We start from the raw sequence: 21283 nt of genomic DNA, 5'->3' as shown, positions 1-21283 counted from the left end.
TTTGTGTTTGCTGGGAGAACACAGAGTTACAAAGTAAAGCACTTTTCAGAGTTGGCAAAAACAGTTTGGTCATTTTGTAATTTATTTGACTGAGATCAACATGATCAAGTATATTCAATATACATGTAGTAACCCGATTCTGCCCGCCCTATCCTACTCCAATACAACAATTGTTTTTGCCAAATAAAGAGCACGAAGTGTGACATCCTATAGTGAAATACGGAAGCTGCAGGGGGATACTGACTATTTTTGTACAACCAGCATAATTAGCCAATCATCGCAATGAATGGAGCAATTTTGTGATCACCTGCTTTGCTGCCGAATAAAATGAAATAAAATGAGCTCCTTGTACGTGCACTTTTTTGACTAACACCGTAACTGCCAAAGTAAATGCCATATTTTTGGTTACGAAGCAATCACAACTTTAGCAACCACCTGTTACCTAGGTATAGTGATTACGCCACGTTTCCGAAAGACCGTTATTCCAAAGAGTAGTTATTCCGAAGGTTCGTAATTCCGAAGGGTCATTACTCCGAAGGTCATTTCTCCGAATTTGGCTTTTTACTCCCGATTTGAAGCAATGACCCTTCGGAGTGTCAAACCTGTGGAGTATTGACCCTCCGGAATAACGAACCTTGTTGTAAATTCGGAGACCCTTCGGAGTAACAAACCTTCGGAATAACGACCCTTCAAACTAATGGTCCTCCGGAAGCAACACACTGTCGCATATACAATCGCTGTGACATCCCTCTCGCTGCACTTTGTGCAACATTTGTATACAGGTTTCACTGCCAAATCCACTTTTTCTATACCGGGTCTACCTAAACAGTAGACCATATTATACGTTGTACATGCAGTTTGTACGACCCACATGATTTCGATTTTAATAACATGCAAGCACTAATCTTCTAGAGTAGGTCTACCTAGCTACCCATGCCACTCGTCATACAATATTAACCAAATCTAGGCTATGTATCAAAGTCTATCATACCTTGAATCAATCTTCAATTGATAATATGACGTTCACCTAATGAGAAAATGTTATTTCCTTCTAAATCTCATTATATTGAAATCACATCTGATTTCATAGGGAAGACGGTTAAGATTTGTCCAATAAGCTGGCCGGTTTCTTGCTTCTTCAGAAAAGACGACCAATTTCATTGGCCAAACACCAATCGTTCGTTGCTAGCGACTGAAGTGAAAAATTATTCATATTGTATATTGTATCCGTTTCGCGCATGATTGAACCAAGGTATATCAATGCAGCGTACATATACATGTACACCCCAGTATTCAAAGTCAATGTTAAGCTAAGGTGAGTAAGGTCTATCATAGTGTAGTGACGAATTTATGTAAATTTATGTAAATTGTTTGATAAAACCGGTTACGTACCTAACATAAAATATGTGACGTCATGTAAATCAATATCATGACATCCGCAGTTCTGCTGCTATAGTCTTGTGGATATTTTTAAATAATTAATTAGGGTCACCAATCTCCTAAAATGTACATATTAGGACATATGCCTAATCCTAGAGAGACAAAGACCTGGCGAGCTAAAAGGCTTTATTTTCTTATTACTATTTTTCGTTGGAGGGGAAGCAATCCCAATGACTGGGGCCCAAGTTAAAGAAAAAAAGGTCACATCAAGTGCATGATTTTAACTCAAAGCAATTACAGTTGCAACAGAAACATCTATATAACTGGATGAAGGGGAGAGGTCCAAATGTCAATTTTCTTCAGGGGGTGGACGCTCCCTGCTCTCAAGTGCTAAACCACTGATTATGTATTTAAACGACAGTGTAAGGACACCAACATGTTCTTACTAAGGCCACGACAATGGACCTTTGAAGTAGGGTCGGTCGGGATTTGTTTTCTTTTCTGGACTATAATCAACAAATTTGGCAAAAATTTGATAGCTATTTCCAAACATATTTTGAAAATATCTTGGTGTAGATTAGTCATCCAGTAAATAACATGTGAGGTAAAGCTAAATCGAATTCTGGAAATATAATTTGCAACTTACATGCGACAGTTGCGTCCGGTAACTCAGAAATTTACCAGGCATCTGATTGGTCACGTGACAAGCTTGGTCCCAGGCGTGCGGCAGTTGAACGCGGAGTCCCCTTTTTGTTGATGGCTGGCTGCTCCACTCTCTCCCAAATGGCTTCCCTGACACCACGCTCGAACCACTTATCTTCGTTATCGAGGATCACAACCTCCTCTGGCTTAAAGAAGTGTTCCGATGTTTTGCAGTGATTGAAAACTGCAGAGTTCTGAGCTTCGATGGAGCTAGGTCTCCGATGTTGGATTATCCTAGCCCTGAGGGACTGTTTGGTCTCTCTTACGTAGGTTTCACCAAAGTCAGCAGCCGCACAAGTTATACCAAATAGTATAATATTGGTTCTTTGTAGCCCTGCGGGGCAATCTGGTTGGATATCCCTATTGAGCGGCGGTTTCTCGCGGTTTGTGCACGTGGTTTTAATTTCCCTCATTCTTCAAGCCCTGCGCATGCCATCTATCGGGGGCTAATTTACAGTTTAAGCTTGTTGGATATCCATATTTTGCGATTTGTGGTTCTTTGTAGCTCTTCGGGGCAATCTAGTTGGATATCCAAATTTAGCGGTTTATGGTTCGTTGCAGCCCTGGTGGGTAATCTAGCTGGATATCTCTACTGAGCAGCGAAAAACAAAAAGGTCAAAGGTCATATTTTGACCTCCACAAATCCTCAAAAATCCTCCGATTTTAATCAAAATTGCCTCAAATTGTTCCTCTTGCAAAAACAATAGATTTCCCATACTCATTTCGTTACTTAGGTAGCAGAGTAAATTCCCAGTTCCACATTGATCTCTATTGACAATGACCTATTTTGTGTGTTACCTATGTAATGAAATATCCTAGATGGTGCAAACCATTATTTACTTGACTTGTCTTTGCGACAGGAACAATTTGAGACTGTTTTGGTTAAAAATTTAAGTATTTATACAGATTTGACCCCTGTGGAGGTCAAAATATGACCATTGACTATTCCCATATAACTAAAAACCGTACGTCGCAGATAGGTCAAACTATACTTTTTTTCTGAATCCTTATGACTGGAAGAATCGTTTCGTGTGGTTTTCAATCAGATATAATTTTTGAATGTGACCCCCTGTATAAAATTTGATGACATTTTCCAGCCATCTTAGAAAGAAACTATTTTTGACCCAATTTGTTAAGAGCTACATCTGTGCTAATTTCTGTGCTTTACAGGTGAAATGCACAATATGTTCTGCAGCACTATTATGATGTATTTTATTTAATAAACTGCAAGTAAATAACGAATATTTAAAAGAGTTCATAAATTAAAATCACAAACAGTAATAACCACGATAAATATCTACATTCTAAACGGAAACGTGTTTAAAAAACAGCACATTTTCACGGTAATCGTCTTGAAACGAATATGTTAAACATGGCCATCTGTAAAAAGAAACCAGTGCGTGAGCATAATTATAAAGTTGCCAAGAACTTGGGACACCACAACAAATGTTCAGATCTGTTATACTGATACAATAAGTATTCTCCTTAAATTGCTTTTATTGTTACTGATATTTATTAAGCTGCGATGTTAAATTATTAAGAATATTTATTTTATCCGAAACCTTGAAGCGGAAACTACATGTATATTACAGCAGTATTTAAACATTTGTTTGTCAAAATCCTCACATTTTTACACGATTGCAATGTATTTTAATCAACAAGCATACCCTGCATACCCTGCAAAGTGCTGTATTATATGTGAGAAAATCTTAAATAGTTTATAAAACGACTTGCAATGTTTTACGATCGATAATAGTTTTAATTTAAAAATTATTGCATGGGAATTCTTTTGCATGTAATCACAGTAACCATGGTAACAAAGTCAATCGGTTCTATTTATGGATTGGGACATCCCCAGTAAACACAATGTGATCATTGCATTGCACGGAAATGAATATGAAAAATCCTGTTGATGTAAATGTAAGATAATGAGCTATTAATAAAATTGGGAGTTTCCAGTTTTACTAGTTTGGTATAAATTATAGAAGTAGATGTTTTCGAGGCAGATTTATACATAAAAGTGTTTAAGTAGACTGCTATTGTGATTACAACCAATGTACCTTCACAGAATGGCACTTACGAACCAGTTAAATATTTTTCGTAGCCAATAATGTGCTATTAATCAAATAAGATTATTTTGGAGTACGCCAATGTCGCATCTTTCACAAAAATGGAATATAATGAAAGACAGAGATAAAAAGATTTTATCGCGTCTGACGTCATCCGTCAATCAAACTCGAGCACGGTTTGTTTACAAGTGTCGTGATGATGACTTGCTGAACGCGGCGGTATAACCGGCTGCCTTATTGTTAATTTTTGTACCTTCAAACATGCAAACCATCTCAAAAGTTAGGTCTTTATAGTAGGAAACTTTCTTACGCGAAGGCACCATGTCAACAATGCCTAGAAAAGCTGCTTTTTGCCTAGCTCTTGATCAGAGCCCTCGCAGTACCTTAGAAGATCCAGTGACCCCTGAGTAAGTAAGTGAATGACTAGTAAAGAAAATGTAAGGCCAATCCCTGCCTGGTTACACCATTCACTTTCATTTCATTTGGCCACCAAAAAATACCACTCCTAGTACAGAACTTGCCAAAGGCAAGCTACATATTAAAGTCACCAACCAGCACTTCCCTGTCACCAACAAGTAGGACCACTATGCAGTATTACTGCCTACCCACAGATATTGGTCTACCCCACCCACCAACCGCTCAAGTCCACTCACCGAGGCGCAGCCGAGGCGGGTCTTTACTATAGTGTCAGAGGGCATACGTCATGGTTTTTCATTTTTTCTTTCAATTGGATGAAAAATAGGTCGGCTTTGGACCTACAGCCGGTCTTTACTATAGTGTCAGAGGGCATATGGCATTGTTTTTCATTTTTTCTTTCAATTGGATGAAAAATAGGTCGGCTTTGGAGCAAAGCTACTTTTTGCCTTGTAAAAGTACGCAATTTTCGCTATTTTCTGCTATTCCTTTTCTCCGATCGGCACCAGATAATTCGGCCTTCTTTTTACGCGCTATTAAGTTGTATTAACCAATCAAGGATAGTAATTGACAGTGACGTCAGACGCGATAAAATATTTTTATCTCTGTCTTTCATTGTAGTTTTATCTTCTGTCGACATGATGAAGTCTGGTTTATGAATATATCTGTCATTGTAAGCGGACTTATACAGAGGGGATGAATGACTGTTCCTGAAGGAAGTGAGTGAATGGTGAAAGCAGCATCGTTTTGGAAGTTTGTCATCTGTACAACTTGAAGGATTTTTTATGCAAAAAATATATAATTTCAAGTCTAAAAATTCAAAAATTATATATTTTTTGCATAAAAAATCCTTCAAGTTGTAAAAAAATCCTTCCTATTCTGGAAGGTCTGTTCTTTGAATTTTTATACGCTCTCCCTTTTGGGATTGAGCACTTTGTTCAAAAGATAGTCTAACTTGAGTAAAATGTTGTTAATTTCAAGTCTACGTGTACAGTGAACATCGCTGGACACTTTTGAAAGAGGATATGCAAAGGATTACGCAAGCCTTCGGTGGTTTTCACGAGATATAAGTTTGGATAATACTTCAGAGAAACTGATCAGCAACACTAGATTGAATATCTACTATAATTATGCAGATTGTAGTAATTAAGATCCTAAAGTGGTGATTGCTTCATATATCCTATATGATTTACATGTTTCAACAGGAAGCATTGTCCAATTATCCTATTTTTTATTATCATATTTAATTTACCACATAGTTTGACTTTATTTCTCCGTATCCTATTTTTGTTTGTTTGTTTGTTTGTTATGTATGTTTGTGTGACTTTTGGTAAGAGGTGATTTTGGTCTTGGGTATTTCATACCCGTAACACAGATGAGGGAGGCAATCAGAAATTTTCATCATTACAATGTATACATTCCGTACGGAATAGAGGAATAACACATCCATTATATCGACCTCTGTAACGATCAACGGACTGATACACGGCACGACGACATAGACCCTAGAATTAATAGCGATTTCCTTTGTTCGGCTCAAGATTAAAAGAGGATAAATCTGACAGTGAAAACTAACATTTTGTTGGAAAAGATTTAAAAAATGTTTATGCAAATGTTACAATATTGCTCTAAGTTGATTATACATTTTACAGCACGATTTTGCGGAGTTCACTGACCGTTCTTTTAGCTACCACTGTTCGCTGCCATTAAAAGTACCACCTTATTCTTACAAGTTACCACTCAATTCGCCATAAAAACAGGATTAATTACCATAGCGATGGGTCTACACTATTTTTAATGCCGCATTGCCCTACACTAGACGTTACACCATCCCTTTGCACTGTACCATAGATTATCTAAGAACAGGGATAAAGATCTGGGTCGTAATTCTATTTCACATCATGTTGATCACTCGCACCTGTAAGACTAGTGTCTTTGAAAAGGGCGTTATCGCATTCAATCTAAGATTGCACACACATGTACAGTTTATGAGTACAGCTTGTTATTATACAATTGTGCGGGACAAAATATCTAAATATAGTGCATAGTGCACTTGAGTCCACGGCAAATTCACCGTGACCTTTCCAGCCATAAACCCGCTTAGTGCAGATTAAACCGAGATATGCAGTACTAAACCATCAGAGGTTGTTTAAATGTAAGCCCAGAATACATTGCAGCCACTGACAGCATGGTTGAGAAACACATGGTTATTTTCAGAAAATAGCACACTGGGCTCCTGCTGTGCATGGTCAAGGTTGTTATACAACAAGATAAGCTATGCCTCTGCATGCATGCATGTGCATGAAAACTTTGCTATTTCCACCTTCTTTTGCATTTAAAATATCTAAAATTGTTTTAAAAACATACGACTTTTTAACTTTCTTGGTAGCAATGTATCCACAAACATTACCCGTACCCAATTATCAATTCAAAACATAAAAGTCTCGATGAATATTCCATCAAAACTACTGGTTCTTATTTTGTACATAAATTTGAATGTAAAATGGTGTTGAAATGGCTCCTTTATTACATTGCACATAATAACATACTGCATGCTGGGATTACATTGAATCAATCTCTGCTAAACCATTATAGTAATCGATTGTCCAACGCAAATTTATTACCACGTGATAATATTAATCCAATGAGCGATCGAATTGTCCGCTACGGTCGACTAATCCAATTGATAATGATGCTATTGACATGTACGGGCGGAACTCCACTGACTGAGTTTTGGGGTATTTTTCACTGATTTGCTGTCATTTACTCATCAAGGCGGTCCACCGTTATTATAAGGACTATGTTAATGATTTAAAGATTGCCATGTAGAGAATAAACCATACTTGATTGACAGAATTTGTACCTATTATGACATCCCTCTTGCAAGCCAGAGCGGCCCGGTGAAGCAAAATGTGCATTGGAATAACACGGGAGTTTGGATATAGGTGGTATATTTCTTTCTCATACAAATGTATGGTCCCCCGTTATTAAAGCTTGTACCGGGTTGAAAATTCAGTTATTTGAAAAGAATAAGTAATTGAAACATAGAGAAAGTACTAAAATATCTACAACACATCGCTACTAATACGGGTCAATTGCCTATTGTGAGTGCCCCTGTGTTGTGTGCATACATGTAGTTAACAATAACTGCATGATGGCAGAACCATCGCTATGCTAATTACTCATATCACTACTTCTACGTCGAATACTTGAGCAACTTAAATGTTACGCGAACCATAGCTTCGCATTTGCACACGATAGTTACGCATTCGATTTCGGTGAGGAAATTCATGGCTAGACGTATATTTTTTTTAAAAATCTTATATTAAATCGTGGCTTATTAAAAATAGGCCTATATATTTGTGTCCTGACTACGCATATTGTAGCTATATGGTGGGGGCTGCTGGTTTTGTACATTGTCCTGATCTGCTAGCGAACTCTGGTTGAATTGGTTACAGTGATACGGTGGGGGCTGTTGTAAATCTCTATGTTCAATGTGTCGAGTATCTTCCATTCGTTGATTGGATTGGTGCGGGAGGTGTCGTTGGTTATGCAAATATGTGTCTTGACTGCGATCAAAATCCTGGTAAAAAGAAGGAAACAAATCAGTCAATATGTCACGGGTCATATGGCCATTTTAAGATCTGAAATTCACCCACAATTTGAAGTTAACACATTATACATGGATTCCATTACTTTTATTGAGAATTCTTTGTAATTTACACGATTTACCCAGAATGTGAACCGTGTCCCCCTAAAAATCGCTTGCATGCAAAAACTTATAATTTTAAAAATGTACTTGTACTTCACCCCTGCTATAAAAGTGATTCCTTTGTTAATTTGTCTTTCTAAATTGACATTTTTGTACTGGACATTTTTGACAATTTGGGGGGGGTGGGGGGGAGGATTATACTACTGATACCGGCTGAAGTTGCTTCATTATCATACACTGATTTATATGTAGGACAGCATTCTGTTTGAGTCTTAGGGCCGCTTCAGACTTATAATAGTGGATGCAGAATATTGGATGCAACATGTCTTCGTTAATTAATCTATTCCTATTCTATTTCCAGTAATATTTAACTTAAGTTCTAACGAATATTTGATGACGTAAAAGGTGAACGGAGCTGATTGCAAGGAATGCATTCAGATGACATTATCAATAAATTTAAATTATTATTTTATGCTTAAGGTTACATCAGGACGGATTGGGACATCCGCCAAAAGCCATTGGCTATTGAATATAATATTGCAAACAAGTAACTACCCTATAGATTATTTTAACAAATTATTTTCACAAGAAATCTTGTAATCTTAAAAGATCAAAATAATTCAGGGATTAGTTGTATGAATTTTATATGCTTTTAATATAATTTAGCCCAGGTACAGTCAAATAGACTTTATCGCGAAGGCAAAAACAGGTTCCCGTTGAAGGCAACCTTACCTTCTCATTTATCCTGTGTCTTTTAGACACTATAAAGCATAAAATAAATATTTAAATTCATTGATGTCATCTGAATGTATTCATATCATATCATATATATCATCTACAATTATCCATTACCAGTTATTATATCTGAGATATCATGTCGCCTTGTAATCAGTTCCCGTTCACCCCCTTTTACCCGTCTACAAGCATATATAGTGGGTTTTTTTTTTTATAAATGCTTAATTAATTCGAAGCAATCGTTAATATACCAATACAATAGATCGGTCTTAAAATAATACTTGTTTGTATATGCTTGGATCCGTAATTTATTTGCTCAAACTCCATAATGGCGACTGGATTAATGTAGCTTTCATCAGAAGCACACTACCGTAAAACCTCGTCTACAAGCATATAGCGTTTTTGATGAAAGTTCAATTAATATGAAACAAGCGTGAATATGCCAATACAATAGATTGGTTTTACAACAATACAAGTTTGTATATGCTTGCTTGGATCTGTAATTTTTTTGCTCAAAATCCATAATGGCGCCTGGATTAATGTAACTTTCATCAAAAGCGCTCTATATGCTTGTAGACGAGGTTTTACGGTATATGCTTGTAGACGGGGTTTTACGGTAATTGATTTACCGTCAACACAAATTTGTTAGAAGATAAAAAATAATTGAAATAGATTGAATAACAATGTATTCATTTTGAAACCTTTCAAAGGCGATACTTACCTCTTCATGAGAGGCTTCATTACACGAGCAGGTGTTTTTGCATGCGATTATGCTACCAGCGACACTCAGTAGAAACGCAACACTTCCTATTACAATAGCAGCAATAGCCAAGTAATACTCTTTACACTGTAAAAAGAAAGTGTTCTGTTAATCAATGCTGTATTAAATCAGATATATATGTGATTTAGTTCCCTTTAGGTAAGCAGGAGATGTGTAAAATTTTGGGTTAAGTGGCAACTATTCGCTGTCATAGTGCACGTTAGTAACCATTGGTTACTGCTCCAAGCCTGGGCTCATACACCTGTTCCGAATTTTGATATGCCATAGGCTTTGTGTTGTGATCATTTCGATCAGTGGTTCGTAACAAAGAAAGCGTGATCCAGTTGGCCTAGCACCCGGGCCTAGCAACGGTCATGTTGTAACGTGCACTACGACAGCGAATTGTAGCTCAATCTTATTTGGTATTTTTGAAATTATAGGGTGTCCCCAAAAAACAGAACCCTCATTTCACCCTCCTTTTCTGTTATTTCTGAACAATTGATCAAATATATTTTGGTATCTATTGATTGATTGATTATTTGATTTCATTTGGTTCCATATAAAATAGCATTATAAAAATACAAAATACATAATATATGATATAACAAGTTGAAATCACATTACATATGACACTTGACAAAATAAGAAATTATAAGATATTCAATGTGAAGATAAAAATACACTAGGAACCGGAATAACCCATAAAGCCAGTGTTTCAGGCTTATTTCCAATGGGGTCCTTAATAGAATGATTTTGGCAAAAATGGCAGAGAGCATAAACAACAAGCACACAATGGACAACAGAGCCCACTGGAAATTAGCCGTTACTGAGATGATTTCTTATTGCACCCTTGAAATGTAAAGAGACCTTTATTCGTTAGCTTTACTAAACCGAAAGAAATATTTCAATCGGCTCACAACTTTTGAAGATATGCTCTTTTAAAGAAATGTATATCCGTTTTTCACTCTGTCCACGGAGGAGGTTTGGCTACTTCAAAGATTGAAAAGGAGTACACGTACCATGCATGAATATCAAGCATTCCTCAATGATAACTTTATAAAATAACAAACTTTATTTAGGGAATGGGCTTTACCTGTGGGCCTTTGGGCTATGGATTGTGTTAAGTGTCATTAACTTGTCGGCAAAATGGATGTTGGGTGGGACTTCTCTTGCTATACTTGCAGTTAAACTTATTTTTTTCTTAGTTATTTATGCCTTTCTGTTTTATTATGTTTCTTACTTTATTATTACTTTGCTGTTTCTTGCTTTCTTTTTATTTAAAACATGTAATTTTCTCTTTTTGGGATAAAAGGTAGCCTGAAAAGGGCTGCTTGGTATGTCCTCAATGCATTGCGTATCCACTTTGTGCGCCGTATACTTGCGAATGCAGCAGTAATACTGTTGCGAAGATGTTGGAGGCTAGCTGATGATCCTCGCTCATATAGTGAATGCGTTCCAAAGCCTAATCCTATTATCTATCCTTGTCAATAACCGTGTGTTTCGTTCTAATCTTTGATGTAGCCAATCTGATCCGTGGACAGAGTCTTCAAAAATTGTGAGCCGATTTAAATATTTGTTTTGGTTTATTAAAGCTAACGATTTAAGGTTTCTTTACATACCAAAATACATTTGATCAACTTGTCAGAAATATGAGAAAAAGAGGCCGCAATGAGGGTTCTGTTTTTATTGGGACACCCTGTATTTAGATATAGATTTATAAGGTCACAAATTAGCCTGTAGTATAATAATTGCCACCCCCATCTTTTTAACAGCACCTTTTGGCTCACCTTTTTTGCATAGCGCATTTTTTCTATAGATTACAAACCGATGGTGCTTAAAGTGAATATCAGGACAATATATTTGTGGGGGCATTCTCAGATACATGTATAACTATCATCATAATCTGCATTGAAGTTTGTTTGTGTGTGAAATTACAACCTCGAATTTTTCTCCGAATATTCTGGCGTGGTATCCAAATATTTTTGGAGAAGTAGAATGGGAACTTAGCGGAATTTGTTATATCATAATAGATTTTTGCATTTGTCACGCCTATGATTTTAAGATATTTTGATATTTTCTAACACTATTGCATTTCCAAAAAGCATTCAACGTTGTATTTTCCATAGCTCAGCGTGAAACTGAATAAGCGCAATACCACACTATTACCCACACATTGTAAAATGAATAATATGATGAGGGTCTACTTACCTTTTTTTCGTCGTAATATACATTGAAATGCCTCCTGTAAACTGCTGAAGCAAAACAGACACGGAAAGATCAGAATAGACCTGACGGAAATAAAGGCCTTCTTCTTTCACTATGAGAGAGGCGCCTATTACTGACATACTACAAGAAACAGCAAAGCCGATCATCTGAAAATGATAAAGAAGTGAGATAATTAAAGAATTGAAAAACAAACATTTCAACGCATATATCTACTCCCCATTCCAAAAAAAAATACAGCACTAATAATCGGACGGTTGTGGGTTCGATCCCCGGCGACGCCATTCTTAAATGCTGGGCAGATAGCAGACTCGCTGTAGAGGAGGTGTAGCAATCCCCCTATAGCACAACATTACACGGAGGAGCCTGGTCCAATCGCCAATGAAAGAGAGATGGGCACTCCGATCAATGTTTATATAGGATCGTCTCCTTTACTTTTTTAGCTTTCTCAGTAAGTTATCATACATAAATTATTGTTGACGGATAACCCGATGTTGTAACTGAAACATTGGTTGTGATGTAAATGACCTTGAGAACCGGAATGAAAAATAAAAAATAAAAAAAATAAATAGAAATAATAAAATAAATAATAAATAAAAAATAAAATAATAAATAAATAAGAATAAATAAAAATAAATACAATTTCGGATTTATATAGCGCCTTTTCCCCAGATCTTGATAGATTCAAAGCGCTGTAATTTCGCTGCAATGGTGAATCATTACAATCAGATTGCACCAACTAGGCCAGTTGCAGCCGAACCTGACCTATCCGCACTTAGATTGTAACATTCACCAATTTTCTGTGCAGCTCCCCAAATTCCATTGGGTGAAGGAAGTTTTTGATAACCAAACAACTAATCACCGATTTTTTTTAATGCAGGAGGAAACCGGAGATCCCGGAGAAAGCCTGCGAGAGCGAGCATGGAATCGGGATAAACCAAATGCACATACAGTCCTTGGGCACGGCCGGGGCTTGAACCCGGGACCTCGGTGGTGTAAGGCGAGGGAACTACCGCTGCGCCAACTCGCCCTACCGGAACGTTTAGCATAGATGACAACCGACCAGTAATGTCCTTGATGATTGTGTCCCAGTCGTGATTTACTATGTTGAAATTAAGTAGTAGGTCTGAAGTGTTTTCTCACCTTGCTTGACCAGCAAGGAGATTTCGGGGTATGTACCCTTAAAAGAAGTCACCGGCAATCATAACATTATGTCTTACATGTTAGAAAAATAATTATTAAGCAAGAATCGCATGGTTTTATTTAAAACAAACTCATATTGACCATAAAAACGAATAAAAACAGCCGGCTCTCAACACGCGATATTCAAAATTTTCCGCGCCGAAATTTTCTAGTGCAATGACGTAATGGGTATTTGTGCTCAATTGTCGTCAACCTTCATTGTATTACTGGGACGTCATTGCACTAGACAATTTCAGTGCCGGGAATTTGGAATATCGCGCGTTGAGAGACAGTTGTGTTTATTCATTAATGTCTAGACCTTTCCCGGGGTCAGAGCGCATCTAAACAATACCTAGGGGACAAGATAGACGGACCTAGCTGGAAAGGGGACCAATTGAAAGAAGAATATTTCATTTAAAGAAGAATTTTATGTAAACTATTTTGGCAAAATGCTCAAGAGACAGACCTAGCTGGAAAGGGGACCAATCGAAAGAAGAATTTCATGGATGGATAAGGGGAAAGAAGGAGACTGCCCCCACACTCTGGTAAAGAACCAACATATCATCTGACCAAATTAATGCACGTTTGAAATACACTATCAGATTCCTATACTGCTGTCTCAGAGGTATATGTGACCGTCCACGGCGAATGAGCCGTAAATTCCTCCCCGGTCAATTTTGTTTTATTTCGTGCTTAAAAATAAACATCATAAACTTAAAAATGGTATATCATTTGACTTCAAACGATATCCAGAAGCGGGGTTATGGTTTGTTAAACTTTGCTCCTTCAACAAAATTATAGCTTTTACGTTTTTACATGTGCCTCTTTTTCCACATTGTTGGCAATAAATATCAAACAGTCATAATTGGCGGTCATTTCAAATCATCCCCAAGTCAACGAGGTTTAAGAAAGTTCTCTCATTGTTAATTGTTGGTTATGCATACCTGTACAAAATACAATGCCTGGTAACCCACCACTTGAACAGGATTTAGCAATATAAGCAAACAAAGACCAGAGCTATTAAAAGTTCTATAGCCATCTAAGGTAGAAACTTATTATCCACTTCAACAATAGGAGTATTGATTAGTTTTTGACTATCGAAATGAGACGGATGTCGGGCCAGCTTAAGTTACCGATGAATATGACCTTCGTACACATTTTACACCGTAACTCAGAATACAATTTAGGGAATTTACGGCTCATTTGTGCTCCCGGGTCACATATACACTGTTGTCCATGGCCATTCTAAAGTACATGTACCATTATTATTTTTTGTTCCCATGAATAATATAAGTCTAACCTTGTTCATCCTTTGTCTATTCCTCTGCTCCACTGATGATGCAATACATAAACTTCCAGATAAAATGTACTGAAAAGAGTAAAAACAATAAGTTAGGAAGTGCTATTACACTTGAAGTCTTTTCTCTTGACGCACGTCTCACCAATTGCAGAATTTCATAATAGTTCCATGGGGGACAAATAACACGAAAGAAATGTCTCAGAAATGTATGCCGAAAAGACATGATGAAAGTAGTATAGATATTCGTTTCGTCGATGACATGCTAATCGACTTGCTGCAACGGATCAAAAGCATTTGATATGGGATTTTAGTATCGTCAAATTAGGGATTTGAAAACACCGAGTGGGCCTATTAGATATTAGACTGCCAATCAGGGCCTTGAGAATGCACTACATAGAAGATTAAAGTAAATACATAGACTGTCACAATAAGATATAAAATACTCATACTCATAGGTCAAGTGCTGCTTGCTTATGCTTTAGAGGCATATATAAATTATATACGTTCCATCTGCGTTCAGTACCGCTCAATTATAACGACCGGCGAGCTAATACACGCATGTCAGGCCACATTACTCGTTGACTGCCGATAAACGTCCCAATAAATCGGACTTAGTCACCGGTCAGTTCTCATGATAGATTTCCATGGCTAACGATGGTTAACTATGAAAACATGTTAAAGGACATCAAGAAAATTTTCTAAGTTATTTATTTTGAGCTCTTTCGAGTATCGACGAGTAATGGATATATTCTGTAGATTTAGGTTTTGTCTGTGACTGCTAATGTGAGGCCGTCGTAGGTCGTACGGGGCTCAAACTCGGTGGGTGGGTGTAGCTCTGTCCTGGCAAGAAGAAGTTTATGTTCGTTAAGTCGTCCGACCCCGGGGCCCCCCCCCAGGGGTCATTTGAGGTCAAATGACTAAAAACTGTCATATGGGCATGAAACTAGGTCGTACGAGGCTCAAACTCGGTGGGTGGGTGTAGTTCTGTCCTGGCAAGAAGAAGTTTATGTTCGTTAAGTCATCCGACCCCAGGGCCCCTCCCAGGGGTCATTTGAGGTCAAATGACTAAAAACTGTCATATGGGCATGAAACTAGGTCGTGCTGGGCTCAAACTCGGGGGGGGGGTGTAGTTCGGGCCTGGCAAGAAGATGTTTATGTTCGTTAAGTCATCCGACCCCGGAGCCCCCTCCCAGGGGTCATTTGAGGTCAAATGACTAAAAACTGTCATATGGGCATGAAACTAGGTCGTACGGGGCTCAAACTCGGTGGGTGGGTATAGTTCTGTGCTGGCAAGAAGATGTTTATGTTCGTTAAGTCATCTGACCACGGGTCCCCTCCCAGGGGTCATCTAAGGTCAAATTACTAAAAAGTGTCGTATGGGCATGAAACTTGGTAGGTACAGTCAACATTTAAAGCAACATTTTTGAAGGTCATTTTGGGGTCATCCAAGGTCACCACGGGTCATCTGAGGTCAAATTAGTAAAAACTCATATATGGGCATGAAACTTGGTAGGTACAGTCAACATTTAGAGTTATAAGTTTAGGTCATTTTGGGGTCATCCAATGTCACCCTAGGGTCATCTGAGGTCAAATTACTAAAAACTGTCATATGGGCATGAAACTTGGTGGGTACAGTCAACATTTAGAGACAAATTTTTGGAAGGTCATTTTGGGGGTCGCCAGGGGTCATCTGGGGTCAAATTAGTAAAAATTGTCATATGGGCATGTCACCATCAGCGCAGCCGAGAACCGCCAAATATGGGTAACCGCCTAGTCTATTTTAAAACTGATGCATCAATGACTATGAGCGTGTTTATAGTGAGACAATCTTTCCGTTATTTAACTAATCTACCGCGTAGTCTAGATTTGCAATGGTTAGTAAAACATAAAAAAAATATAGACTGCGTGGCAGTCCAGCTAAATACCGGATAATCTGGCTCACTATAAACACGCTCTATGTTCATCATGTCATATAGAGGCCTTGCATGCGACGTATCATCCCGTAAATATGGCGGACTACTCAAATGCATTCAACAAAAGCATGATTGCAATCTACCGTGACAGTTCGTCTCAAGCGGGCTTCAGACTCCGAGTATTGTACGTACAATATTGTATGTACAATATGTACGTTATTTAATCTATTGCCATTCTATTTCCAGTAATGTTTAAGTTCTAACGAATGTTTGATGACGAAAAATCGATAATATGTTACATACAATATCTAGCAGAAATATATTATCGATTTTACGTCATCAAACATTCGTTAGAACTTAAACATTTCTTGAAATAGAATGGCAATAGATTAAATAACGTACATATTGTACATACAATATTGTACGTACAATAAAAAGTCTGTATACTGCTTAACACACATAATCCTGCACTACGATCAAACCGGTTGATGACAACATTTGATTGAATGGACTGCACTCCGCCATAACTACGGTGAAGGACACCGGTTGAAAACCTTTGTTTGGAGCCAATCAATAATTTCATGCAGGGCCTCTATAGTATCATTCTCACATAGATATAGAAATACTAAATTCGTTCACTATCTATATTTTTACTTCTAGTAGAGCTCCAATCTAAGGGTTAAAGTTATGTTTTAGGTTAGGTTAGGATTTTTTAAAAGTACCCAGTACAGTGAACCTTATGGTACAAATGCGCGCGAAAATTTTAGCATAGGCCTATTGAAACTAAACTGGTGAAATATGGGACAAAAGTGGAATAAATTCGCGCAAAGCGCTAAAAATGGCATTTTGTGGCTATATTATAATGGCCAAATATGAGGTTAATTTTGACAATCGGTCTCCCTCCCCCTCCTCCCCCCCCCCCCCCATCCTTCCTTTTTTTCTTCCTCCCCTTGGCGGAAACTCTAATAGGCACAAAGGACCAATATGCGATACGTAATCTATTTCCTCTTCTTTCTATATCTAACCTCCTTGGGCCTACATATTAGTACTGATATATCATACGCTGGCGAAATTACGTAATTAATCGGATTAATTAACATACTGAGCAATAGGTGAAAACAATTTTGAACAAATCGTGCTGCACTACAAGCAGGTTACACTCATCACCTGTGTATGTCTGCAATCATAAATTGAATACAATCCTTGTCAATTTGTAGACATGTACTTTTGATTATTTACATAGCTTCTTCTCCAATCACTGTGTAAACATCCATCCAAAAATCTGATTGCTATTATTATATATATGGATGAATGGACATTATCACAAAAGGATTGCTTATCTCAATAGGGCATGTACTTAAGCATTTTTTTTAACTGACCGGCGTTATTGGGCGTTTTATCGGAGGTCACCGAGTAATGCCGAAGATAAAAATCGATTTTATGTATTGTGTATGTATCATAGGACGCTCGTATTAATTGTCTCTATGCGCTTGAGAATTCAACAATATAAGTAATGGTAGCTCTATTATAATACACATTAATGTTTTAAGCAGATACAATTCCAAAATATAATACGTTTTCTCCCTTTGCTTGTCACGTGGTAGGCCTATGTTGAAGTTGCGATTATATTTTTAAATAAGTTTCAGATGAATAACAACAAGACAAGTGGTCGAGTGGTCTAAGGCGCTAGGCTCATAGAGTACTAAGCGTTGCGCCGTGAGTTCGAACCCCGCCTCTGCCAAACTTTAAAAGAACTAAATTAAAATTTGACTTTTTTAAATTTCATATTTGGGAAATGTGACTGGGAGAATTTATGTATGGTGTGGAGTGGTGTGATAGGGCATGTACTTTAACTGGCCGGCGCGGTCCGGTGACTAAGTCTTTATTGGGCGTTTTATCGGCAGTCAACGAGTAATGCAAAAAATATAATATACATGTCTCAAAGTGGCCACGCGCACGTTCGTTTTTTCTTAGCGCGTTCATGTCAGCTGAAACGGCAAATTCATTTTTCATTTTTTTTTTTTTAGTTTTAAGTTTTTCCCATAAAATCATGACATTCTGAGACAAATATTACTTGATTCGATACTGATTGTTTAGGTATTTAAACAATTATATTTGTAGTTCGATTGAGTAATTCAACAACAATTTTATGCTGTGAAATTTTGAAGAAAAAATTGAATTGGAATAAAGTTTATATTAAAGCCTCATTGCCCTTCTCTTACATACTTTAAAAATTGTTTCACTTCCGAGTGTTAGGACAATCACTTACCGATAATCCAGCCCATAGTGCAGTGGAGTTGTACGCAACTAACAATGCTACTAGTCCAATTTTTGTAATTTGAAAATTAAAATCATCAACATCAAAGCGGTGTACATAGATATTTATCTGCAGTACGCCTACGATGAACGAACCAACGCCCAAAAGAATTAAATTGATTCCTATGCCAATGAGACACATTCTGTAAAACGAATTTAGATAGTATTGAATATGTTATTAGTAAAATGGAAAGAATATTCTCAGTTGGTGAAAATGAACTGTTCCTCTCAAGTCGGCAAACACGCGTTTATAGCTCTCGTTGACACCATATCACTTCATGAAGCACGACAATAGCTAAGCAAATTTTTGAAGGGGACAAAATCGTCCTGGTAATCGACTCTATCAGCACAGTGCGCACGAAGCGCACGGCACGAAAATGTGCAGTTTTAAGCTAAATCTATAGAACAGGTAAATTAAGAATTGGTGTAGCCTTGGTATTTCGAGCCGGAGAGGGCAACTTGACCCCCTGCTCCCGGTCGGTATACCACTGCTCTTGCAAAGTCGTGTTGCAGACTAGTTCTTTATAAATAGCAAAAGCATCCTAAAAATGCCAAGATCTTACTAAGCTACCACTAACACCGGGTCTGTTAGACACACATGTGACGTGTCATGTCAAAAGGAGACACTTTTGGGATTTTGATGTTTTTAAATATCTTAAATAAAGAGATATTTTGCTCCACAACGATGTTTTCCCCGATGAAATCGGACATTTCTAAGCGAGTTTTTAAGTTATGGTATTATAAAATTGGAAATTAAGATAACGGCCTTTAAAAATATCATTGACAATAGTTAAGAGTATGAATTACTTTGAAAAATGTCTCAAAATACAAGATGTCGGTTATATTCCGGTCTGAAACTATCAGACAATATTTTTGACATTAATAACATCAAAATTCGCAACAAACCCAGATTGTGAAAAAATCACACCCGGGCAGATTTGTGGCTAGTTTTCCATTTATGATCCTGCCTAAAAGTGTCCCCCTTTGACATGACACGTCACATATACTTCGCCTGGCTTATTCAGTCTGAAAATTAGGGTTGGGATTAGGGTAAGGTTTAGGGTAGGGTACTAGCAGATCGCAGAAGGCATAGTCTCTTAAATTGTCCGACTTAATATTTTCAATCAAAAGATTGATTTTTCAATACTTTGACGACTGCAATTAGGAACTGTGATCGACTGAATTTGTAATCTATCAAAAGTAATGATGCTCAATCTTGTGCCGATTAAAGTTACGGATAATTTTTTTCCAATTGAATAATTATTTGGTCAAAAGGATTGAATTTATTTGTTTCTCAGTTGTTTTTGCCGACTGTTGTTAGGAAAACATTTTTTCCAAGATTTACATGCATTTGGATTGTCTCTTGCTCTTTCTGTAAACTGATGTTATCATCTAACAAAGTGCCTAATGTATTACCAAAAGGAATATCTATTTATATTGATCCCTATCCTCAACCGTTAAATGATTGGAATATTTAAGAGAGTATGCCATATCCTCAACTGTTAAGGGCTGGGGTATGAGCAAACTTGAAGTACAGGTAACTGCCCATAGCAAAAAGAAAAGTTTTCCAGGTGACCACCCGATGACCATTCGGTGGTCATCAGAAACCTTTCGGGTACATTTTCCAGAGTTATCCGAAAGTGCCCGCTAGCGAGGACCTTGCGGATACCTAATTAAGTTATCCAAAAGTTTTCGGGTAGACATCCGGAAGTCTCCTAAAAACTCAAATATTTCAAATGAGTTACCCAGAAGATTCCCGGAAACTTCGATTCTTTGCAGGAGTTACCCGGTGGTTATCCGCTTTTAATTTGACCTTGAAAATAGCATAAAGCATCTTAAGAATGCATTGTGGGTGGGTATATGGTCAAAGGTCACTGAATGAATTCAAAATGGAGCAGCTAGCTGTTGGCAGTTAGAATATATTTGTGCAGAATATTCAAGTTATTTGTGGTCCAAAATGTATGGATTTACATGTAGGATATTACAAGATGTTTACTAATTAATCTGGAACATGCTGTAGGAATTATAAAGCACTGAATGCTTGATTTTATATGATAATGCAGGTAGGAAAATTTGTATGAAATGATTTGTATATTGATGCAGTCTTTATACATGTACCTAATATATGACACATTTGAATGTTTAGTTTATGTCTTTTCTAGTAAATCTTACATGATTTTGACAGTAAATTAATGTCAATTAAATTACTAATCATCAGCGAATATGTCAATTACCTGACATAAGCTTTATATTAAGCTATTTGTTATTATAATTTTAATTTTTGATATAAAAATCATAGGCTTTTAGGTACTGTAATACATGTATATATACTATATCATACTTTCAAGTTTCTTATAGCAAGATAGCACTTAAGCCCAACTGCCATGCCTGCAGAGTTGTATTTTTCCAAAAACTACAATTCAAATAATAAGCTAAATGTCTAATAAATATGTGCATACTCATGAATTTGTATTTCTGTATTCCCCACAAGGTAAACAGGAAGTCTTCAAAGAGGTCACCAGGTATATTGTCACCAAAAGTTATCCGCTAGGTCCCCGAAAAGTTATCGGGTAGTTA

At 37.2% G+C, this 21283-nt stretch overlaps 1 protein-coding gene across 1 annotated transcript in view; it reads right to left on the bottom strand.

Moving 5' to 3' along the window:
* Positions 1-21283, bottom strand: part of LOC140156810 (uncharacterized) — a 45249-nt gene that overhangs the window by 21661 nt on the left and 2305 nt on the right. Inside the window, exon 2 of the mRNA XM_072179793.1 lies at positions 18660-18849. Within this exon, the coding sequence (XP_072035894.1) occupies positions 18660-18848 (189 nt within the window). The 5' untranslated portion in view covers position 18849. The remainder of the gene's footprint in view (positions 1-18659; positions 18850-21283) is intronic.

Source organism: Amphiura filiformis, chromosome 7 (genome assembly GCF_039555335.1).
Source record: "Amphiura filiformis chromosome 7, Afil_fr2py, whole genome shotgun sequence".
In the NCBI taxonomy this organism is placed as follows: domain Eukaryota; kingdom Metazoa; phylum Echinodermata; class Ophiuroidea; order Amphilepidida; family Amphiuridae; genus Amphiura; species Amphiura filiformis.
This window is presented reverse-complemented; position numbering and strand designations above follow the sequence as displayed.